The 25,957-nt window shown below is 40.3% G+C and overlaps 2 protein-coding genes across 2 annotated transcripts; both read right to left on the bottom strand.

Annotated features, from left to right (window-relative positions):
- tnnc2.2 (troponin C2, fast skeletal type, tandem duplicate 2) lies at positions 1-3,252 on the bottom strand. The gene is made up of 6 exons (XM_006804055.3): positions 3,116-3,252; positions 2,179-2,230; positions 1,576-1,719; positions 1,176-1,290; positions 859-995; positions 1-500 (listed from the first exon to the last, which is right to left on the bottom strand). Exons 1-6 carry the CDS (start codon positions 3,116-3,118, stop codon positions 469-471), a joined length of 483 nt encoding a protein of 160 aa, XP_006804118.1. The 5' UTR covers positions 3,119-3,252; the 3' UTR covers positions 1-468.
- Positions 3,253-4,626: 1,374 nt separating this feature from the next.
- tnnc2.1 (troponin C2, fast skeletal type, tandem duplicate 1) lies at positions 4,627-14,145 on the bottom strand. The gene is made up of 6 exons (XM_087834128.1): positions 14,125-14,145; positions 9,053-9,107; positions 8,714-8,857; positions 8,390-8,504; positions 7,724-7,860; positions 4,627-5,081 (listed from the first exon to the last, which is right to left on the bottom strand). Exons 2-6 carry the CDS (start codon positions 9,060-9,062, stop codon positions 5,050-5,052), a joined length of 438 nt encoding a protein of 145 aa, XP_087690254.1. The 5' UTR covers positions 9,063-9,107; positions 14,125-14,145; the 3' UTR covers positions 4,627-5,049.
- Between the last annotated feature and the right edge of the window lie 11,812 nt (positions 14,146-25,957).

The raw sequence follows: 25,957 nt of genomic DNA, 5'->3' as shown, positions 1-25,957 counted from the left end.
TGAGCATGTGTTAGTTCATTTATTTCAAGCAAATTACTTCTTTGTACAGTGAAGTGGTTGAATTAATTGGTCTAAGCAGCAGGTAACAGGCTGCCCGTCTATCTAGACTACATCTAGATCAGAGCTTTACCAGCAGAGAGGGGGAGGGGGTCACTGATGACACGACATGCCATGCGTACTGCAAAAGCTGTGTGCAGTGGAAAAAAAACCCTGTTGCAGCCTTGCTGTCCTGTTACAGGGCTGGGTGTCAGCACGGCATCTAGGGGATGTCTGCATTTACAAGCGAGCCAGGGAAAAGATGTTGCCCAGCCAGCGACCCCCCACTGGGTGCTCTAGCTGTCTGTTGAGGACTTCTATAAGGATGGAGAAGAAAGGCAGTGAACCAGGTGGACAAGAGGGAGAAGGAGGGAGTGGGTCAGAATGGGGGTTCACAGAAGGGTGGAGGAATGTCCATGAGTCTTTCTTGTTCTACTGCACATTCTCCATCATCTTGAGGAATTCTGATAAAGAAAAGAGAAATTTGACAGCATTACATTTTACATCCATTTCTTTATTTACTTGAATAAACTGTAAAGGAACAGGTAGTAGTTCAGCTCAAGCTTTGATTTTAAGATGATGACAGGAGTGTAGGAACTGTACAGCACAGCCTAGTAGGCAACAATATGGTCCCTAAAGTCTGACTGTAAAACCTGATATGCCATAGAACAAGACTGATACAGCTTATTGGTACTCTAGCAAAGCTGCAGCCAATAAACAGGATTTTTTCCCCCTCATGCACTCTCTACCTCCTTCATAGAGACTCCTCAAGGTTCAATAATAAGTGAGCTGACAGCTTCATCATTTTCATTTGACACATACCGTCAAAGTCCAGCATGCCGTCGCTGTTCTTGTCTCCATCCTTCAGCAGCTCATCGATCTCCTCCTCTGAGATGGCCTCGCCGGTGCTGCGGATGATAAGGGCAAACTCATCTCTGTCGATGTAACCGTCGCCGTTCCTGCGCACACGACAACAACAAAATGTGCGTGAATGTAAAGGTCGAGTAAAGGTGATGTAGCAACAAAAAAAACAAAACACACACACACACACACACACACACACACACACACACACACACACACACACACACACACACACACACAAACGATTAGTGTAAACAGTGTGAGCGCGAGCGTACTTGTCAAACACACGGAAGCAGTCTGCCAACTCTTCCTCGCTCTTTCCGGCCTCGTCCTCCTTCATCAGTCTCACCATCATGACCAAAAACTCCTCGAAGTCGATGCTGCCGCTACCTGAGGGTTTGGTGGAGCCATGTGATTGATACGCATCAGATCAACCCATTGTCGTGATAACTTTGTTGACCGTTTTACGCATGGAAACACCGGGACTTCAATAGAACAACCCAGAATTTGTTAGTGCAGTAAAAATGTCATGTTGACGGGGTGTTTAGAACTACCACCACCTCTCCGGCTAATTACTGAATTACCATAAAGTGTCCCTGTGTGTAAAAACACTTACGGCGCACAGCTGGTCTGCTGTGTCGCCATCAGGCATAAACTACATTTCCCGTTTCTCACCGTCCTCATCGACCTCCTCGATGATCTCATCCAGCTCCTCTCTTGTCGGGTTCTGGCCCAGCATCCTCATCACGGTACCCAACTCCTTGGTGCTGATATCACCGCCACCATCGGTGTCGAACATGTCAAAGGCGGCCTTGAACTCTGGAGAAACGAGAATTGAATGAAGGCGTGTGTTTGTTCCAAGCTGGTCTCATTTCTCAGTTTGGTACTTTTCTGCTTTATTGTTCTTTTTCACCGAGCATTAATCGTCGCGATAGGACACCATTATCCTTTAGAATAGCACCCCAGTTTGCTTTTATCGACTGAAAAACTGCGAGGTCCGCTTCTTTGTGAATAATTCTCATTGTGCTATTCTTGGTTTTTCTTTCATACCAGTTTGCTCCATCTGGCTTCACGCCGTGGATCTGCATTCTCTTTAGACTGTACTAGCTCTTGTGGTAGAAAAAAATGATCTGAAGTAGAACTGATTGGCTTATTGTGTGATTGCATTTAAGGGTGGTATGATTCAAAACATGTATCACGCGTGTTTCATTTCATAGCTTACATTTCATAGCTTACTGCTTACTATTGTTTAGGCTAAGCAACTAGTACTGTACTCACCAGCCAACATGTCCTCGCTCAGGTAGGAGCGGGCCTCTTGTTGCGCGTCAGTCTGGAAGAAAGCAGGGTCCAGTGCATCACTTCACTCATTACATGTTTCATTTAGGCTTAGTTGATTATTCCAGTTAAACTTGCTTGTTTTAGCCAAGCACGGTGGCAAAATAATTCTTTATCATATTTTCTATTCGTTTTAAACAACCTAACCCCCCCCCCCCCCCCCCCCCCCCCCCACACACACACACACACACACACACACACTACACGGATCATCTCCACTGTGCGTAAAAGTATTTTTACGCACAGTGGAGATGATACATTTCAGAGATTCAGGATTGATATTTTAAACTTGTGACTGTAATATTTACAGAATGATTAATGGTTGTAATAATGATACTGAAACATGCTATCACAAGTCACACGATAATATGGGTGCATCTCGAAAGGATTCTTGAGCTTGATGAGAATTTGTCCGGCTATTTCAGGCTCAACACATTAGCTTCGCTGTATAAGGTTTGGAGACATCCAATCCCGAGGAATTTGTTGCCTAAGCAGAATCAGCACCTTCCCAGCTGACACCCATCCTGCCCATCAACACCCAGTGTTAACTTCCCACAAGGATTAAAAGTAGTCTATTTACAACAGATAACTGGCTAAAATATGAGTTTGAGCATATTTCATATCAATTTAACTCAAAACCAGCAGAGAAAAAAAAAAACTACGTGGAAAAAAATGCTGAATTACTAAAAAGAAAAAAACAACTATTTTAGGGGAAAGCAACATATACATATCTGAACAACACCAACAGAAAGAAATATGCTTCTCAGAAACTCAGCTAATGATTTTTACACATTCACATGCCTTTATTCCTTTATTGCTCACTCTCTAATGAAACCAGCCGATAGCTGAACTGGTCATTTGCACAACTGATTGGTCTTACCATGTTTGTGGATTAGCTTTTCCCCCCCAAATATCCAAGGATAAAAGAAAAGCCCAAAGGAGTGGTCAATCCGTGTGCACCCCAACAGAGAGACTAGACATCAAGTGATGGTTCAGAGACACTTTAAACGGGACAAGGAGGTCCCGCCCCCTGCCTCTCACAGGCCTCCAGATTTAGTATCCTGAACTTTTAGGGTTCTAGGGCCAAGGCAAGCCAATCACACTTTCGAAGTGAAGGCTCCATTTTATTGAAGTTGTGGTTTTAAGTATGCTAAAGAAGTAAAGGATATATTTTCAAATGAGAGGAGATCCGAAGTTTGTGGGGGAAATGCATGAAAGCGTCACACTGAGATTTTCCTCAGATGTTGGATATGAGAAGGAACCCAGCTTACTTTAAAAGAATTCACTCTGGAAAACCAGAGAGAAAGAAAACTGAAAATACAGAATTTTTCTATAAAATAAATAAAAAAGCACCATACTTCTTAGAAAAGGCCCCGTTGCAACTCTCAGTAGTGAGATCATAAAACAAGATGCCCACCCTCCCTTCAAAATAATAAAATACAAACACAAATCTGGCTCACATCAGTGCATGCATGTCAGTGTACTGTTGATTTCTATTTCACCTTGTAAATACAAAACAGAAAACAACAAGGGGGAGCCAAAGATTAGTGAGTAAGCTTTGGGTTTTGTGGTGATGGAGATTCAATCTGGATGGGAAACTCTAAACCAAGAGGAAAATGCTGTGAGACCAGACCTCTAACCCCTCCTTAGAGATGCCCTGAATAGCCGGCAGATTTCAGACCCTGCTGCTACTTAACTTATTAAACACAACCAGCTGCTCCTTATATGGTGTGCAGTTCCCAAGGGAGGGACCCAAGGTAAGAGACCAGAAGGGAGGACAGGATACTGAGAAGAGGAGCAGACCTGAAGAGAAGGAGGTGGGAGGTGCTTTTGAGAGGTGGTGGGGGCTTGCAGACTATATACTCCAGAGGGAGAGCTGCACATTGCAAGGGGAGATTTAACTCATCCGCTCTGTGAATTTCCAGCTCAAGCCTTTGATTCTTGGGTTTGCATCTCATGCTTGGGGCTATAATCTGAGGGTTATTGACTTCTGTGCTGGAAGACTACTTCATGAACAGGCTACATGCTTAGGAGAAGACTAAATCGGAAGAGGTTTATTTGAAACAGATATTTTGTCAAATATGAGACTTCTTTTTTGTTTAAAAAGACAAGGAGCATATTAGTTACCATCTATACAACTATAGTTTGCATGGGGGCTAGTTTGAATCTGGGACTGGAGAAGTAAGATTTAGTCAAATCTAGGGAGGCTGTAGAGTGCACGGTGTGTCATCTGAATGATCTCTCTAACTAGGTTCATGTGTCTGAGAATCATGTCAGATATCAGATAAAGGTAATGTGAAAGTCCCAGAAAGGCCACAAGAGACAAAAATCTAACAATATAAGACATGTTGGACATGCACAGCAGAATTATTTACAAGGATGACCAAAAAGTGGGAGAAGAAAGTTGGTTTATTTAGAAAGTAAAGATTAGGGTTGAGAAGATATGCGACGTGTGATAGTGGAGGGCGGGGCCAGCGTTGCAGTGTAGCATTTCTGGAGCAACAGCAGCTGCCAAAGGGGACAGCTGGGTAGTGTGCATAAGGAGGCACCCGGGGAAGAGAGCCTTCGTCTTAAAAGGTTTGGATGGATATTTATAGACATCCTCAACAAGTTCCCAGGTTTCATGTGAGAAGGGGAAACGTGGTGGGTCGCAGTGTTTGTCTTGAATCCATTTTGAAATCTCAGAAAGTTATCCTATTCATATTTGTGGACGGGCTCCTAGAATTTAGAGCTTGCTCTGAGCAGATTTCCGTCACACACGTGCTTCAGTTTCTCACTGAGGACGGATCACCAAGGAATGTAGAGCTGGTGTCTTTACTGGACATTCTCCATCATCTTCAGAAATTCTAGAGACAGAATCAGAGGGCAAATGAGTCAATCGGCCTGCCTGTCAAACCCACCACACAGTGTAGATAAAGACTGTACATGAGAAATGAGATTTTTATATTTATTGTCTGGGGAGCTAGAAACCCTATCCATACGTAAATGGACTGATCCTTATATGGTGCTTTTCTACTCTCTGAGAGCACTCAAAGCCCTTTACACAACATACAGCATGCCTCATTCACCCATTTGTAAAAGAACATTTCTTTCTATGCTTATGTACGTTCTACCTAACGTTCACACACATTCTCACTCTAATAGATGTGTTGGAGAGCAAGCTGGGGTTAGTATCTTGTCCAAGGACATTTGGCATGCACACTGGAGCAGTCAGGGATCAAACCACCAATCTTCTGATTAGTAGATGGTCTACCTCCTGAGCTACAGCCACCCCAATATTTAAAATATATATTGTGTACGAAATGTTTAAAATAAAAACGATACAAATAATGATTTTGACGACACAGCAAGGTATAAGACAAGAATGAATTAGAATTTTAAATGTTTGGTTGACCCTGCACTCTGACCTCCGATTACTATCCAAGACATGTTTCTATGCTAGGCATGCTAATTTATCTATGCAATTTCATTTTCCTCATATATATATATAAGTATTATACACACACACACACACACACACACACACACACACACACACACACACATATATATATATATATATATATGTGTGTGTGTGTGTGTGTGCTGACACAGCCATGGTTAGCATGGATGTATACACATAACGCATAACGAGCATGTCTTGAGACCCCCTCAGTTATAGATCTAAATCTAAATGTAACAATATGTACATGTTTTTTTTTGCTCCACCTCCAGTGCTGCTGGTTTACTCATGTGCTTCATGTCAAACTGCAATTGAGCCAGAATTACAACTGAAACTGGTTCATTCATATCTTTAATATTCTTAACAATATTAATAATAAACATGATAACATTTTGCTGCAAGCTGGACACATTTGAAGCTGTGGTGGAGAGCTCACGGAGCAAACTGTCATCCATCATGAGGTCCACCCTCTGCACCAGTTATTGGACAGCTAGCAGAGCACCTTCTCTAAATTGCCAAACAGCAATCATAATCTAATGCAGACTGGTGCAGATTTAGATTTTTTTGTTTTCTAAGCAAAAATTTCCGTTTTGATTGTAGAGGTTGCAAGCCCTTGTTCATGACTACTGTGTGGGTGATGAATTTAGCTAAAACTTAGCGGTTTTGTTAAGGCTTGAGCTCAGAGGCATAGCTGCTTTGATGGCAGTGCTGACACAGTGATAGCTGTGTCACCCTCACCCTCGTTGAGTCTAGGTGCCGAACACGTCCTCATGCTTTATTAAAAGTGTTAGTGTCTTTTAGAGCCTTTTTAGTCAAATTACCTGACAATTAAATGTCCCGGTGTGAGGTATGAGGCTGTGTATTAGTATTAGTATTCTATTATTTTGTTACAATAATCAGCAGGTTTCAGTGCCTGTGTATTGCACATGTTCAGTTTATAAATGCAATGCTAGTGTTGCTCTTTGTTGTGAACATGGTAACCCCACAAAAACCAAAATGATGATACCCAGAGATCCAACCTTGGTCTACAAGCATTTGGCGACGTCATGCCCATCTTTTATATACAGTCTATGATTTTACAAAAATCAGAGTTTACAAAATCTGCCTACTGGTTCCTTAGCTTAGTTTGGTTTTTCCATAGCAACACCAAAATGTAATGATTTACAGTTTTATGTTCTACAGAGACTCATTTTCCAGTCTATTTTTTGTCCTTGCTGGCATTGCTGTCAGGTTGCCACATTTGCCTGATTTTATTAATGTTTTTGTTTATCTCTTAAGCAAACTGTTTCCAGTTTCCTGTTAAACACCAGGTTTGGTAGGTGTACTGGGCTTCTCCATTAAACAGCGCAAATGCTGCTTTAAACCTGAGAGTCCATCCCAGAAAGTAATATTCAGTCTACAGCTGACACCGCTGTTGTCATAATTACACCAATGAAAATATTGTTAAGGAAGCCTGGTTTGTTTTTCCTCCTTATGTGTTATTATAACAAACAATAGGAAGCATGCAGCATAGTAAATAGCAGCGATATCTCGCTTTAATGGTACAGTGTGTAAAATCTCACCACTGGATGTCAGTAGATTGCAGATCGCAACCAACTGACTCAGTTACAGTATCCACTGTAGGACAAACAACTCTGGCTGCCGTTATTTGTAGTGTGAGTAGTCTGTCAGCCTGCTGTTTACCTCAGCTGCCAAAATGTGTCCACATCTATTTGATCTGACGGGAGTCTGATACAAGTCGGGGAGTCAGTGAAGCTCACTTGAGCTAAGTTGTTGAACTGAACTGTTCAACAACTTAGAACTGATCCTGAACTGTTGCTGCGCTGCTGTTTTTGATGCTGTTAGTTGGCGTTAGTCAAACTTTGTTTGAAGTGGATCTAACATTGTTGGACTCGGACTCTTAGCAAATAAACTCTTTTATGAGATCAGTTTGTTGGAAAATATAAATACACATTAATCAATGTATTTTTATGAGAACAATATTCTTTTTTTATATATAACTGTAATACTGACTGACTGTACCTGTAAATAGAGGCTTAATCTTACCATCAAAATCAATCTTTCCATCTTTGTTTGTGTCAGATTCCCCAAACATCTCATCGATATCTTCCTCTGCCACTGGTTCTCCAGTCATATGAAGAATTTCTCCAAATTCCTCACGATCAACAAAACCATCTCCATTCCTGTAGATTTAAATATATATATATATATATATTTATATCAAGTTCAAACTCAATCTCCTTTCTTCCTGCCAATTTACATCGACGCAAAAGCTAAAGTCGGTCCTTTTCTCTTATTCTTGTATCTGTGTTCAAACAATTATGTCTTTGAGCTGTTTTACGTCTGACAATACTTTTGAGTTTTGATTTTAATGTAAATGTTGTTTAAGGGCTAAAAAGTCAGGTAAACAGGCTATGGGACTATAGTCAGTCACAACATTAAAGGCTCTGAGATCTAAAGTATGACATAAGGTATTTCATTACTGCAATAACTTGTTATTTTCAAATATAAAGATGTGTAAGTTGATATAAATCCCATGAGAAAGACTAAATCTTTGAACACAAAAGTGAGCAACAGGTGCTCATAATTCTCATTTGTCTCTCTAGTTATTTGACACAGTAGTTATTTTATCAATTCTAAATTGCTTTTCACATAAATGTATGAAAACTTTATTAACTGTATTAAGTTTTGTGATGACGTTTAGTGTCGTACTTGTCAAAAATTCTGAAGCATTCTGAAAGCTCTTCTTCGCTCTTTCCTGCCTGGTCCTCCTTTAACTGTTGGACCATCATGACCAAGAACTCCTCGAAGTCGATGGTACCGCTGCCTGAAGACAGAAAAGATGAATATGGGAAGATTACTGTTTTACATTTACTGGGTAGGAATCAGTTTGAAATGTCTCGTTTACTTATCAAGTGATTATATTAAATTTTTGGTGAAGGGATGCACATAATGCTCAGTTCACTCATCACAAGGAATCTCAGGACAACAGCTGGACGTAGACTTTTAGACATTTTTATCCAACCATGATCTCACCATCCTCATCGACCTCCTCTATGATGGCATCCAGCTCCTCCCTTGATGGGTTCTGGCCCAACATCCTCATTACAGTGCCCAACTCTTTGGTGCTGATGTCACCGCCTCCATCTGTGTCAAACATGTCGAAGGCGGCCTTGAACTCTGGGTTAGAGAAGGAAAAGTTCAAATTTAGGCTTTTTTTTTTGGTTGCTTTACTGCCTAAGCAAAGCTGAAATCATTAATTTCCTATTAATTTTCATCCACAATACAGACTGTAAAAAGTCTACTTGAAAATCACTGCTGGAACTCAACTTAAGGTTATTACTCATTTCTTCATGTAGAAAAAATAATACAGACCTGCAATCATCTCCTCAGTCAGGAAGGACCGGGCGTCACTTTGGGCGTCAGTGGGCTTTAAAAAGAAAAATGAAAAAAAGGTGGAAATGCATCTGTAGTCAGGCAAGTGGATGCTATAAGTGATATCAGGTCATAACTAGAACAAGCTGTAAGGAGTGGCTACTGGGAAGGATAAATTAGCTTTTTCCCTTCACTTGTCACAGTGGGAGACAGCCATTATGTCCTGTAATAACATCACAGTGGTGAAAATCTATATAGCGTTCTCTTTTGTTCACATGTCTAGGACCAACACATTAGCATCACAAAAGGTTTCTTAAGAAATAAACTCTACTTCTCCCTTCTGAAGTGTATTTACCCCCCCCCCCCCCCCCCCCCTCTCCCATGTCATTTGCTACAGTTCATGTTCTATAGATTAATGTTCTGTAATATTATTTAGAACATAAGACTAGAGCTGTATGATGACTTTTAAAGGCATCATCAAGTTTTGGTCTTTAAGCATTTTGCTACTTTAAGTTTTCATTTTTATTTGACTGAACACTGAATCACAGTTAGTCTGTATCTCTGCTCGTCGCACTGCTCATTGGGATGAATGGAAATCAGTCCTTCCAAGAAATTCAATGGCATTTAGTAATACATAATAACAAAATAAAAAGCAGAATGATGTCCAGAGTTGGGAAATCAAAGAGAACTGCATATAGTTAAACAATTAGCTGGAGTACAATTTGCGGTAATTGGATAACTGGCCTTCAACCGCATTCACAAAGCAGATTAATAACTTTTTTTCAGTTTTCGGGGCAGTCAGTAGTTGTAACTGCAAATGGCTTATTAAAAGCAAGAAAAATGACTTCCTAGCTATATTTCTGGAGAATGCAAAGTTAAACTTGAAAATTTTAGGGATCAGTTAGCGACGGGCAATGATTGTAGGCATTTATTAACACAACAAGCTGTTGCCTGCTGTTTTAGGAGATATGTGGGAAACGGAATAATTCTGGTCTTACCACTGCACTACCATTATCGTCTCCTTTCCAATTAATAATATTATTTTTCATTTTTTCTTTTTTGTTGTTTGCTTGTTTATTTGTACATTTGTTGCCCCCCCCCCCCCCCCCCCCAAAAAAAAAAAAAAACAAACAAAAAACCCAAAACATTTTAACATCTTTCAAATCCATGTGACGTGTGAAAACAAGGCAGTTATAACTACTTTCCCCACAGGTTCTTCAGCACCGCTCACAGTGATGCTCACTACAGTGTAACTATTCTACAGTGTTAATACTGTGAATGGATGTATTTTAAAATCATGAACCAAACTATCATCAAAACTAACCAAATGCCAAGTGGAAACAAAACAGTGAATAAAAACAAAGCTGAACAAATTTAAAAGCATCTGACCAACATTTCCCAAAGAGGAAGAAAATAGTTTAGTTTTTATGCACACTCAGACTTTGTTAAACCATCCACTTTAAATTTCTCAATTTGTATTCAGAATTTTACTCTAAAGAGATCATAACACTGGTGTGGATTATACAGCATTTCTAAGAATGCTAAGAGGAATAATTTGAGACAGATTTGGCTTTTTTAAAGTTTTGTAAATGTGGATTTTTTTAGATTTCAATGAATATTTTAACATAATTGTGATCCCAAGCAGTTTAGTAAACATAATCTTGCAGAGCTTAGCATAGCAAAGATAAGAAAATCAAACTAAAACTCGTTTTTTTCTGTTTTCCTTGACAAAATGTTGATAATGTTGCGACATATGGAAGGAAACCCACCCCCTTTCCTTTAAAGCTATTTTTAAGGTGAGACTTGGGAGAGGATTTGACAGGGATTTACTCAAGGTGAATTTCCTAAATTAGGACACTAAGAAAAGGCAGCTTGTCTTCTCACTTTACTCAGCTGTGTACATCTATCTTTAGTACCACTCCCTCCAATCTAAATATCAATCGTAGCGGGTTTAGTTACAAAGTGATGGAACACAAAAGCATTGTGAGTCTGTAAGCAAACAGCAACGAGGAGTTACAGCAGTTCACAGCAACAGGTTACTAGTCAGACAAACTAGATTTGTGTGTGTGTTGCCTATCAGGTGTGTGCCATGACATTTCCAAATATTTAAGGAATTCCAGGATGATTTATAAAATCCAGTTATGATGCGGATGAGGACTTGCTGGATGAGCACAGCCAGTTTGCTTCAGGTATTTATCTCCGTCCTGCGTCATCTGCCTTTTCTTCTCATCCCTTGAAAACCAAATCAAATCCTCAGGATGTATCATAAACCTAAGTCCTCCTTCTCGTCCTTTACCCCCTCCTCCGTTTTTGGTTTCTTACCATGGTGGCGAGCTGTGGTGAACAACACACACCAGTACAAACAACAGACAGCTGGGAAAGAAGGTCTCCTTTCTATGCAGTTCAGGTAGCTCTGTGACTTTACTCTACTCCATAAGTACCCTCTCATTCCACCCGCATTTTACTTAAAATGATCAGGATTGGGCCAGAGACCCCCTCCTCGGACAAGAGCCGGCCAATCAAATTTGGTTTTAGTTTGTGCGCCCTTACAATCTCCTGATGGACATCCCCTTGTGTGGCACAGTGTCCAATCCCCCATATTTAGATAACAGACAAGCTCACTGACATTTATTGAAAAAAAAGAAAACACTGTGCAGGCATCAGGCAGCTGAAGGTTATTTTGGCAAAGGATCAACTGGGCATCTCAGTGCAGAACGACACTTGATTTCACATGGACCAGAGCGCGTGCACGCTCACGCACATCACACACGCATACATGCACTCACGGATTAACACCTCCCTGCATGCATAGATTCTCTGCCCCTTCCGCAGTGTCCGTTAACCCATCTATCTGCCCTCCTCCCTGTCCTCAGGGCTGCTGACTTGCCCTTGCACCTATGACATCTGAAACATAAGAGCTGTGCAGAAAGACCTGTCACCTCACACAACTGTCCCCCGTCTTAACCATTTTAGCTAGTGTTTTCTCATGACCTCAACAGAAAAGCAAACCTCTAATTATCATGTCAGTAAAAGGCTTGATTGAGCCAAAGTCAAAGTGAAATTTCCACAGAAACTCATTCAGAATCCCAATGACACTAATAACCATAAATTAGCAACAGAGGCTACTTCACAGTACATCTACACACAGTGGAGGAAACATTTCTTTTAAGTTTGCACGCTTGTAAGAAATTAATAGTTTCAAGTATTTATGGTAGTTGAGAGGCAGAATATCTGCCAAAAAAACACACTGAAGCGTTGACATAAGTCATAAATTGATTTGCTTGTCACTGAGTGAAATAAGTACAGGGTGGGCCATTTATATGGATACACCATAATAACATGGGAATGGTTGGTGATATTAAAGTCCTGTCTGTGGCACATTAGTATATGTGAGGGGGAAAACTCCTCAAGATGTGTGGTGACCATGGTGGCCATTTAGAAGTCGGCCATCTTGGATACAACTTTTGTTTTTTCAATGGGAAGAGGGCCATGTGACACATCAGACTTATTGGTAATGTGTCAAGAAAAACAATAGTGTGCTTGGTTTCAACGTAACTTTATTCTTTCATGAGTTATTTACAAGTTTCTGACCACTTATAAAATGTGTTCAATGTGCTGCCCATTGTGTTGGATTGTCAATGCAACCCTCTTCTCCCACTCTTCACACACTGATAGCAACGCTGCAGGAGAAATGCCAGCACAGGCATCCAGTATCCGTAGTTTCAGGTGCTGCACATCTCGTATCTTCACACCATAGACAATTGCCTTCAGATGATCCCAAAGATAAAAGTCTAAGGGGGTCAGATCGGGAGACCTTGGGGGCCATTCAACTGGCCCACGATGACCAATCCACTTTCCAGGAAACTGTTCATCTAGGAATGCTCGGACCTGGCACCCATAATGTGGTGGTGCACCATCTTGCTGGAAAAACTCAGGGAACGTGCCAGCTTCAGTGCATAAATAGGGAAACACATCATCATGTAGCAATTTCAAATATCCAGTGGCCTTGAGGTTTCCATTGATGAAGAATGGACCCACTATCGTTGTACCCATATACCACACCAAACCATCACTTTTGTTGTGCCAACAGTCTTGGAGGGATCCATCCAATGTGGGTCAGTGTCAGACCAATAGCGGTGGCTTTGTTTGTTAACTTCACCATTCACATAGAAGTTTGCCTCATCACTGAACAAAATCTTCTGCGTGAACTGAGGGTCCTGTTCCAATTTTTGTTTTGCCCATTCTGCAAATTCTGTGCGCCGATCTTGGTCATCCTTGTTGAGATGCTGCAGTAGCTGGAGCTTGTAAGGGTGCAGTTTGTGAGTAGCTAATATCCGCCGAAGGGATGTTCAACTAATGCCACTCTCCAGTGACATGCGGCGAGTGCTACGCTGTGGGCTCTTGCTGAATGAAGCTAGGACAGCCACTGATGTTTCTTCATTAGTGACAGTTTTCTTGTGTCCACATTTTGGCAAATCCAACACTGAACCAGTTTCACGAAACTTAGCAAGCAGTTTGCTAGCTGTAGCATGGGAGATGGGTGGTCTCGTAGGGTGTCATTGAAATCTGCTGCAATGACCCGGTTACTGCGTTCACCAGATATCAACACAATTTCGATCGGCTCCTCACATGTCAACCTCTTCGACATGTCAATGGCTGGGAACACAGAGAAACTTGTAAATAACTCATGAAAGAATAAAGTTACGTTGAAACCAAGCACACCATTGTTTTTCTTGTGACATTACCAATAAGTTTGATGTGTCACATGGCCCTCTTCCTATGTCACATGGCCTCTAGCTTTGCTTTCTTGAACAAATGATGCAAGATTTCAGTCCATTACAGCATAGTGTGTTACAAATGGCGTTTTTGGTGACTGTGGTTCGTACTGTCTTCAGATCATAAACAAGCTTCTGCAGTATACTTTTGAGCTAATCTATCACATTTCCCCTAATCATCCTAACTCTGTGAGGCAAGATCTTCCATGGAGTTCCAGCCTAAGAGGGAATGACGGTCATTTCTTTTATTTCTGAATAATCACACGAACACTTTTATTGCTTTTGTTTTGTACTTACTTTTTGTGTTTTTAGTTTTTCTCTGCTCCCTCGTTCTTTACTAGGCTACCTGTCTACACACAAACACACAGGCAGACAAAAATCTTACTTGTCTGATAGATACAGTGCAATATAAAAGCACATCCACATGTTTCTGTTCCACTTCAGACCATTAAGTCAGCTGTTGGAAACAGATTAGTCGGTCCAATGGGCAGTAAGGCACTGTCACTTTTTTCACATGCAATCTATTTATGCCTGAAAGAACGGAGAGAACCATGTGATTAGCGTGGAAACAAGAGCAGCTGTAGTTGCTGATCAACATTTCTTATCTGGAGATAAAGTATTCAATTATTTGATACAAAGTAATAATAATTAGATATAATAATAATAATAATATAATAATTAAAACTAAAAATATGACCAATGTGTAAATTCATTAAACTCACATCTACTTTTAGCCTTTCAGCACTGTTGATCTGTACCATCATTAAACACTTTTCTCATGAATTTAAAATCCAGGTACTCGTCATGATCAATACGATTCAAAACACTTGAAAGGCAACAGAGAAAATGTTCAATTTAAGACTTCAGCAATGAATTAGCCTATGTTAAGATTTTTTATTTGCATATATGTGCAGTTACTACTTCACTGTTTCAAGTTAAACATCTTACCTCAAAAGATTCATTCAGACTCTTGATTATAGCAAATTAATGCTAGTTTGAGTCTGCTCGTAGGGTGACCGCATCCAACGAACTAAACGCTGGGCAAAGGAAGTGTTTGTATGAAATGATGTGGGACACACAACTAATGCTGAGACATTCTTATATATCTAAAAAAATTAAGCACATCAACACACAAGTTACACAGGTTGAAGCCGCTTGTGTCATTTAAAAATGTATCCTATTTTATTTGAAGGTATACTTGCATATTCCCCTTTTCTATATAAAAACAAAACAAAAAGCATCCATCCTCCACAGTGGCCTCCGTCCCAAAGATGAAGAGTCATTTGTCTAAAGAAGAAGAGTCATATCTTCTAGAAACCTTAATGGCGGACTAGCTCAGTTCTCTGTAATGCTATAATGGATATGCTGAATGCATAGAAAACCTACCAACAGTCAGTTTTATTGGAATACAAAGAAAAGAGTCCATATAGCATCCATTTTTCTCCAATTTCACAGTTTTTACAGCAAATATGAAGCTCTACATCTCTACAGTTTGTTCAGTTCCATGGATTTATTTGAATTACAGCTACATTTCATGCGGAAAGAGGATTCCACATGCAGCTGAGTGTAGGGATAGTGACACTAATCTCGAGGAGAACCTGGGTGGCTGATATTCAGCGACAGGTTTATGAAAAGTGTGCCACTGTCTCCACAGCTTCACCACTGTGGTGTGGAGGCAGCATTATCCTGGCTGCCTCAATCATGTGTTTACACAACATAAAAAATGAAAAATAAAAAAAAAGAGTCATTTTTTTACTTCTTCAAACACACAGGTTTGATGTGTCAGATTTCTCCAGTCTGACTGATTATGGCATTTAAAAATCATAGAAAAAGGATTTTGAGTATATTAGCATGCTAAAATTGCCATTCACTTCAAACAATGCTGTGCACGTGCATGTCAAAGGTGCAAGCTGCTGCATACATAGCCTTGGATAAAAACCTGCCTGAATACAGTCAGGAAAAAAAAATCCAGCTGCGCTGATCACACTGTGCAACTTTTCTTCTTAATCCCAATCCTGTGGATAACACTTTATCACCCTCCTACTGTTCTCCATGTTATGATCCTCACCACCTCCTGTTTCCATCTTAAGCTCTTCTCACTCCTCTAAGTCATCACCCCTTGTCTCCCCCAGAGGGCCATAGTGCAAGTTCAGCTTCCATGCTGTCCAGCTTATGTCACCAGTGTTATTGGAGTGCCTGTTTGGTGCCTGACTGACAGCACCAGCTGAGGCTGACTTCCCAGAAGCAAACTTCCCTTGCTTGGGTGAGAAAAAAAAAAAGCGTGGCTCAGTTTGAAGACTTTGGTTCAATAACAGACCAAGAGAAACAAAAAAGCTGTGGTGTTATCAGCTCTTTTTCTCGTTCTGTCTTCTTTTCTTTCTCTTTCCATGATCTCTTCTTCTATAACTCCTTCTATTCCTGGACATTCTCCACGGAGCAGCTGAGTCCTCTGGACAAACACACCCTAAATAAGGCTTGAGGTATGCCATCACTCATCCACGTTTAGCCTCCACCATCTTGATCCTTCACTCCTTCTTTTGCTACCCTTCTTTCTGCTCCTTTTCCCTCCTCGAGCTAAAGACTGCTCTCCAGTCTTTAGCTCAAGTAAATGTTTCAGTAAACTAGCTGTACAGTTCATGCAGACTTATTAAACTAAAAATCTGCTGGGAGACTCCATCATGTAATTGCGTGCTGTTTCAATCCCAGGAGGAGAAACAAATCGCTTTCTGCCGTAAAAATCTTCCAAAGCAAACATGCAGCAAACAGTTGTGACGTGTGAGTGTCAGATTCCAGCTACACATAAGGTTTGCTCACGATAGAGCAATAAAGCTACAATCACAGCACTCGGTGGCTGCTGGGGTTTTGTCCAGACCTTTGAGAAGTTTTTAAAATGACAACAAGATAAAAGAGATTTTGTACTTCTTGTAGAGAACAACATCATGTCATAGCTGCCTCCAGCTGATGCTAAATAATGCAGCCAGACCACCTTATACTGAATACTGATCTGCCACAACATTAAAGACTTTGTCAGGTGTGACAAAGACCAAAGGTGCACATTTACTCATAAAGCACTCCCTGATGGCACAACACAGCAGTTGGCACAACCACACCACAAAAACTGCTCAGGCTTTGCTCAAGGAATATGTAAAAGAGAGCACACCTGTTACTCAGACAACCTCTTCTTTCCAAATGAGCATGCACATGTAGTGCCACAACAAGCCTGATCCACTTCTTTGCTGCTTTTTTGAGTTCACCTTTTGTACAAGTCAGCTCTGTGAAATCCTCATGGGTCTCAAACAGAATCTCTCCTTAAACTGAAACTTGGCGCCCTACCATCCATCATATCCTCCAAACCAAGAGCTTAAGATCAGCCGTAAGGGAAAACTTTGAACATCTCATCACCTACAGTACATAATATCATCAAATGATTCACAGAATGTGGAGCAGTTTCTGTGCACCAGGGACAAGGTATAAATCAATATTGCAAGCCCATGCTCTTCAGGTAGGACTGTATTAAAAACAAGAATGACTGTGTCATGCAAATCCTTGCATGGACTCAGAAACACTTGCAGAAATCTGTCTGTGAACACAGTTCAGTACGCTATCTACAAATGCAGGTCAATGAAGATGTCATGCAAAGACAAAGCCATATGTGAACACAATCCAGAAACAGCTTGAAGTGTATTAAAACAGCTCACAGCTCTGGGCACAGTTTTTTTTGCAGATTGGTGAACCTCTGACCTCTCTAAGTTTTTTAGTAATCAAAGCAAAGCTGGAGTGAGCCCTGTTTATTGTTTTAGAAACACAAATAAGACTAATTCTTGCTCTATACAGTACATGTACTTATTGGAAAACAAGGAAGAGGAAAAATAGTTTAAAAAAAGAACTAGATACCCAGAGTACATACTGTAATGATTTGGAGTAGCTACTTGAACATGTATTCAAAACACACAAAAACACAAGGCCTTTAACAATGTAATACATCTAGTGAAGGGATTTGTGCCCTTGGAAGGATGTCTGTATTTATGTAATCCACATGAGTGTACTTGACACTGATAATGTGCATGCTTTTTTAATCTTATAAGATAGTAGGTTGTCCTGAAATAGTCATGTATTGCCTCCTGTTGTAGTTATTATTCTTTCCTAATTTTAGTAATACAATTATATATCATATTTATTACACAATCACACAAAGCTATATGTGAATTTACAATATTCTGCAAATTTCAATAAGCTTTCATATTTAAAAATAGCTTGCCAAACTGGCCTCTGGGCTGCAGTTACCAGTCTCGAGCACTAGGGGGCAGTGTGTGCCTATATGTAATTAGTTAATTTCGAAAGTTGAGGTACTTTGATAAGTTCAACAAGTTCGCGTAAAATGCACTCACATAATATGTTCCGAAGCGCCTGGGTGTCGCAAATCTTCTCACAGGCGAACCGGGGTGTTGTATAGGGTGGCTGTAGCTCAGGTGGTAGAGCAGGTCATCTACTGATCGGAAGGTTGGTGGTTCGATCCCTGGCTTCCCCAGTCTGCATGCCAAATATCCTTGGGCAAGATACTAACCCCAAATTGCTCTCCGATGCATCCATCGGAGTATGAATGTGTGTGAATGCTTCTTAGAAAGCACTTAGAGAAATGTGCTTGTGCGAATGGTTGTGAATGGGTGAATGTACAAGTTGTGTACAGCGCTTTGAGTGCTCAGAAAGAGTAGAAAAGCGCTATATAAGAACCAGTCCATTTACCATTTACCATTTAACAATAGTGACAGCTGAAAACCACAATACAAAAGGTGCAACTAAACAAAAGAAAAGCAAACTACATTTTTATTTATAATTGGCTTTTTATTGTTTAATCAAGAGAAATTCAGAAGCACAATAAGGTTTCCAAAAACTCCACAAGGACATTCAGGGACACTGCTTTGACGCGCTACAACCACGTCAAACACTGTGATCGTGTTTTAGTGGGTGAATTCTTTTATTTTTCAGCAACTTTTTCTCTCTTTTACACTCTCCACCCCCTCCAGCTTTCCTTTTTATCTGATCCACTTTTACAACTTTCCCTGCTTCATACTGCCGGCATACGAGAGCGAGCACGAGAGAAAGCCACTCCAGAGGCATTCATGTGAATCCTTGGTGTGCGCACCTGTGCGCCATGGAGACTACAGACCGAGTCCAGAGTCTGTGCTGAGAATCCTGATGCGTGGATTTTACGTGGTCTGTGAATTGTTTGCTGTTCAAGTTCAAGAAACCACCTTAAGGTCATCATGTCAAATGTGCCCACCGATGGCTAGCCCGCCCCTATAGTGTGATGTCCAACAGATGGTCACAGAGAACTGTGGGCGTGTGTATGCGCGCGTGTTGCCAGGTCAGATCGTACAGGTGTGGAAAAATGCTGAAGGATGCAGACCTGTGAATGACATTAGGCTGTGGGGGAGGACGGAGACATCACAGGCTGTTGATGCTTCCACAGATTAAAATGACAGCTGTGCTGGAGACGGGGGCGCACAACCTCACCGAGGAGCGCGACAGCTTCAGCCAGGAGAACCAAACTAACCCACGCGCGACTGGACAGCTGAACAATGCCAACTGCCTGTTTCTGTCTATACTACCTGAAGGACAGGCGGTTTCAGTGCTGATTTGCTTGTTTGTCTTGCTGACCGCCTTGTCGTGCTTTGTGAACGCGTTTACTCTGTTCGGCCTCGGACAGTCGGAGGAGTTTTCCTGGCAGCCGCGCTTTATCCTGCTCAAGAACCTGATTTTCAGCGACCTGGTGCAGACTGCGACTTTTGGCCCGGCGGTCATCCACTCACTAATCCAGCGTCGCACGATGGCGTTCAACGGATGGTGTTACGTTCAGTACTTTTTGGGTGGAGTCTCTGTCTTCTGTAGTCTTGTTACTATAACTTGCATGGCGTTGGAGCGATACATATACGTCTGTCATGCCATCCGGTACTTGCCAATTTTCACTAAGATCCGCCTGCGGGGTGTCCTTGGGGGAATCTGGCTGTACTCGGTTTTCATCGGCGTCTCTGAAATTGTGATGCTGCACACCGGGAGAGGAGAGGATGATGAAACGGCCACCACGGGACTTCTGTGCGAGCCAGATGTTGTGGAACAGCACCTGGGGTTTTTCGCAAAACCGTGGGCTCCCTCACCCTGCTGCTGTGTCTGCTGATACACGCGTTTTCCTTCTTTAGAATGTACCAGGTCGCGCGCAACGCAGTGATACCTTTCAACGCGGTTAACGTCACAGCGCGCAACACTGTGTTGTTTTACTGCGGGATGCTGTTCCTGCAGCTGCTGCCGTTGCTCCTCAAAGTCGCGTCGGACGCGCTGTGGGAGTTTAGGGCACCGGTGGCGATGATGGTACAGTCCTCTCAGTCTCCCGGCCTCTGCAAAGTGAAGACCACCCCCACGGCCACAGCGACCGCGCTTCATATATCGCTGCTGGTTATGCTCATAGTGCCACCGTGCATTAACCCGCTGGTGTATGGACTGTGGAGTGTGGAGATGAGGCAGGCGCTGACCAGCAGGTTGCGGTCGTGGACAGAGAGAAGGGCTAACGAGCGCGCGGCAGAGAGAATAAGACTGGAACACGTGGCGCGTCGAAATGGAGCTCAGGCGGGATAAACCGATTTAAGAGACACAGCTAAACTGAACTACTGATGACAAACTGGATAGCACCAGGAGCAAACTAAACTTTCTTTCTGCTATTTATCTTACTTTTAAGACTCTAAAGCAGAGATGTCCAATTCATTTTACAGCCCAGTTTGTTCTTAATTGGGCCTAACAAGAGAAGCTCCCCTTTCTGTCAGTGTAAAGATGTTTAAATACACCTTTAATCCCAATTAATATAAAAAAGAAGCGTCTTTTCTACATGATAAGAAATGTTGCTGCAGCAAATCAAAGAAATCTGTCAGCAAGATAAAATGGGTGTAGAAAATTACAGAAAAGTTCTAGTAGTAATAACAATAACAGGAGTTTTTTTTTTAAATTAAATCATAATAATTAAAAAAAGATTCTTTTTTCCTCCATTGACTCTTTGTAAAAAAAGAAGAAAAAAGAAAAAAAGAAAAGAAAGTGAAAGTAGATGATGAAAAAATAACAGGAACTTTTGTGTTTTATCTGTTATTGTTAATCTGTTACTTAGTTACTTGGGCATAGCGTGGATGGCATGGGGAAGGTCTTTAGTAGGAAGGAAGGCTTTTAAGTACACTGTTCCAAAAAATAGTAATGTCAAAGTATCTTACTGCATATTACAGTTTTGTACTGTATTTCTAGAATATCATTAAATTCACATAAGTAGACTGTGATTTTACATGTCAAAGGTAAAATAACATAACATCACTGTAAATATAGTAAAACACAATTGACTTGTTTTTTAAATATATTATTTGTACATATGCATATTTAGATTGTAAAAACACATTCAGAAATGTATCATAATTTCACAAATATTTGTCTGTTATGTGAGAGAATGATCTGTTAAATTCAAATTTGAATTATAATTTTGCTGAAAATTTCATGTCATTTAGGTCTGATTCAATAATTCAGAGGTAACAAGTGAAAATATAATTAATAGGAATAAAAACTAAAAAAAAACAAACATCTAAAACATTGCACGGCCATGCTGTGCTAGTTATATATTTCAAAAAATAAATGTAGAGGTAGGAATTGGAATTAATATAAATCTCAAAGTATTCACAACATTCCTGAACAGAAATAGGCCTCTGCACCTGGGGTGAGGGTGTGGCCATGAAAACAATGTGACATGCCATTGGATGTTGGGTCACATAATAACATGACGCTAAGCATCGGCCAATGAATGTGAACTAACAACCACAAGGTCGCGGGTATGGCTGCGCTGTAGGAAAAAATCCTAATATAAAAGTATTTTACTGTGCATTTTACAGTTTTGTTCTGTTCTTCTAGATCAGTGGTTCCCAATCTTTTTTTGCTAGGCCCCCTTTGTTTTACAAGAAAAATGTTCGTGCCCCCCCCCTTCTCGCACGTGCGCACACATCCTCCAACCACACACACCCATATTTTGCTCCATTGCAGTTTCTTTCACACCTCAAACATTTAGTAAACAATTAAGCAAATACAAGTAATCTGCAATAAATTACAGGTAGTAATAAAATAAACTACTAACTCTTTTACGCTACGTCCACACCTACACGGGTATTTTTGAGCTGTTTCGTCCACACGTAAATGGCGTTTCCTATCACCGAAAACGGAGAGTTTTTAAAACTTTTTTTTTCAGTTTATGTGTGGAAGGGGAATACAGAGTTTGTCACCCAACGTCAAAGGTATGTGCCTTTTTTCACGTCACGCTGTGCGCCACGTTTACATGAGATGAATTGCAGAACGGCAGATGGAGACGAATGTATATATACTGTTACTGTTAATCTGAATATCTTCAGGTTTTACATGCTTACATATACACACGCAGTTACTGTCCCTCCATTTAGAAAGGCAGAAGCCTCACGGTGTGATTATTTTACTGTAGTTGTTTTGTTTTTTTCATGTGTAATAATATTCAACATTGCTATCAATGCATTTTTCAAAAAATGCCTCTCTGTGCAAAATGGGTTTAAAAAAACATCTGTGGGATACTGTTTGTCTGTGATTTGAAGAGCCCAGCGCTGCTCCCGACACAGGGAAAACCAGTTCTGCAGGGGAGACCTACCTCGGCACTTGTGCAGGTGAAACCAAAGGGAAGATATGCTTCATCATATTTTCTAGTCTTTGGCTTAGAAGGAAGTTGGTTTGGAAACATATTCAGCGATGCTTCATCTCCTGCTTTGCGTTTCTGTGGGTGCCCCGTGCTAGCAGTGTCCAAGCATTTTGTTTCCCTCCCTTTTCATACCGCGTCCCCTCTGCAATGGCTCCGGGCCACTTTGGGAAGGTCTGCCCTAATGAGTCATGAATAACTGCATTATACAATTTCATTATTTAATTGTTATATATGCAGAAGCTAAAGCAATGAATGACTGGTGAATTTTTTTTAAAAAAGAAAAAAAAGTTAAAACCAGCTGTAATCACTCTCTCTCCCCCCCCCCCCCCCCCCCCCCCCCCCCCCCCCCCCTCCCCCCCAGAATGTTGCAGGAAATCTTCCAGCAGGATTGTGTTGGTGGGACTGTGAACATTCAGCTCCCTTGAGCCAAGTTCAGCCCTGACAAAATGTGCTAAATGTTTATATAACTGTTGTTTTATGCAAACATTGCACCTCTGGCAGCTTGTCAATTGTGTACATGCCTTTTTAAAAGTTTGCATATACTTTAATGTTGACTGGGTAGAACCTGTGACACTGCAAACATATAAGTAAGTTCCCCAAAGCCTGTTGCCCACTGTTTCAGAGAAACTTTACATTTTGCACACCAGTTTTATACTGAATGTCTGGCTTCATGTCCAGTCTGCCTTTATTTCCCTTTGTTTGAATTCAGTAAGATTTCCCTTTGCTTATTTAAAATATTTTTATTTTTTAGCTTAGTTTAGCTAACTGTGTAAGATGTCTTGTAATCTGGGGTTGTTACTGAAGTCAGAATCAAAAATATGAATCATGACTAAAAAAGATGTGACGCTAAATTTATTAAAAACATTTTATTACAAACTGTAGGATTTAGTGGCAGCTAACAATGAGTTTACTAATGAGCTTTAATTTTTCCAAGGTTTACATGAAAAGTTTTCAAGATTGCATTCCAAAACCTTACATGTAATCAAATGACTTAAAGTCAGCATTTTGGCTCTAAATATCTTTTGATTGTATGTGGAAGAACTCATTTTTTGCAAACAAAAACATAAATGTTGACTGTGTTTGGTTGAAGGGTCGTTTTGCCACCTATCCTCCCTGTTTAACCAACAACAGCACATTAGTTTTTTATTACACTGCGATTACATGTGTTGTAGCATGGCTAGTTTTTTCAAATGTGTCTTGATAAGTTAGGGAACTGTGTCAGCTTATTTTCAGGAAGTGTTGTGTCTTTATGGCAAAAATACACTGAGACCATACGAATGCAAAGGAACTCAACAACAGACAGCTAAAGTTAAAAACAGGGATGTCATTAACATTGCTGTTTCTTAATTTTAAAAAATGTCGGTGATAACCTTTAAAAATGTCGTCTTGCTTATAAAATGTGTTGTTACGTACATGAATTGTTGCTACATTGTAAATCAGTCACATCCAAATGTGTTTTTTTAATCAATCCTTTAGCCAGTTCAGCTGTTGTTGAAGATTTTTCAATCATAATTGTTAAATACTGATTGTTGATATTTAAAAGTGAAATATTAATCCTCAAATGAGCAAGCATAATTGATTGAGCATAATTGACGTTATTCTATCATCACTGTGTTCTTGTTATGATTTTCCAGCTTTAGCCTCCATACAGAGGCGTTGGGACAGTGTCTATTATTGCTTGAACTATTTAGGACCTCCTGCAGGTCAAAACTGTAACTTATTTGGCAGTCAGATTAATCAAAGCACTGCAAGGTGTTCTCATACCTACTCCCTAGTATATAAAACTGCAAAAAGTATTTTCACACTGTAATCAGGAATTACAAAACACATTATGATGGCACGAAGACCTGATGGCAAACAAAGCGTCACATCAGACAACAAGATCAGTAAAACCTGCATTCTTAAAACCCTTAAATAAAAATAAACTATAACCATACAAAGAAAATCTGCTTTGTAAAATTAGCAGGTAATTATATGATTAGATTTCTGTTTGGATTGTGTTAAAGCACTATTGTGAAGATACTGTGAATTCATTTGTTACAGATGTGTGTCATCTTTAAAAGGAAATTATTAAAATGGTTGAAAACAGCTGATCAATGGTCGTCTTGTGTCTGCACGACAAGCATGTGAAATTAACATATCTGTATGCTCACATTTTATAGGTTTTATACAGAGATCACGGACAAAAGAAGGAATTACTTAAATTAGTACATTTACCTCAATTCATGCAAGTTTAGCTTTTAAAGATGGCTGACTGTTTAAGTTATTTGATTGTATGCAAATGTTTCATGTAATTTTGTTACATAAGTATAATGTTGAACAGATTGTATACATGCTTACAGTTGTGATGATTCTTAGTGAGTTGCACCTCAACCGGATGCTTTTGTTAGCCATCAACAAGCTTCTGGCATAATTCTGGCTCGATATTTAAGCAGATTTTACACTAGTAGGTCGGCCAAACTTGCTGTGGTCTCATGGTGTGCAGGTTAACATGTTTACCTTGCATGTAAACGAACCACAGTTTGAGATCAGAAAGCGACACAAGTTAGTTAGTGTACCCCCAGATACATGACAAGATTGTGTCGGGGTGGGAATGGAGTGGAAATCAAAATAGGGATACATTTGTTGGTGCAGTCCCTTAAAAAATAACGGAGTAGCTGAAAGTACTTTTAGATGTGCTAAATTCCCTAAAAGGGCAAACTAATTTGATTGTCACAGCATTTCTGTAATAAAGCACTGAGAATAAAATAAAGTCATTTTCCTTCTTCTTGGAGTGTCCAATAACACATGATAACTAAATGTTCATTATTCAGCTTCAAATCAACCCCTCTCTGAGATGTTCTTTCTCCCATGAAACTACTTTTAGTGGTTCATTAAGCAGTGTTCAAACCCTCCATAAGGGAAGTACTGAACTGAAGGTACAAGTTAATCATATGACACCCATGCGTGTCACACTAGTTGTTGAACCTGTCTTTTTCTTCCTCCTGGCGGGAAAATGACTTCAGCTGCTTGGCAGTCTGTGGCCCAGTTCCAGTCCAGCCTCTACACCCTCCCCCTTCTTGAGTCATGTTTGTGGCTGAATGGATTCCTAATGAAAAGCTAACATAAAAAGCAGGGGAAAACTTTGGCCCTTCAGGCAGAAATAGGATCTTGTAACTGTGTCTATAAATTATTGGAAACTTGTTTTTAGTTTCATTTTGTTAAGGTGATTATTTTTCCTGAAAAAAAATACTGTACTATGTCTTCATCCTATTCTTATTCTCAGTTTTTAATATTAGCCTCCACAACAATAACAATAATAACCAAACAACTATCGGACACTTTTCAGGAAACTCTTACCAATTTCATTTTTTTTTACTGATTTGTATCTACAAAGGCTTTGAATTTGCTCTG

Source organism: Neolamprologus brichardi, chromosome 20, assembly GCF_056152115.1.
Source record: "Neolamprologus brichardi isolate AB-2024 chromosome 20, ASM5615211v1, whole genome shotgun sequence".
Lineage (NCBI taxonomy): Eukaryota > Metazoa > Chordata > Actinopteri > Cichliformes > Cichlidae > Neolamprologus > Neolamprologus brichardi.
Note: the sequence above shows the minus strand (reverse complement) of the source record. Positions and strands in the feature narration are given on the sequence as shown.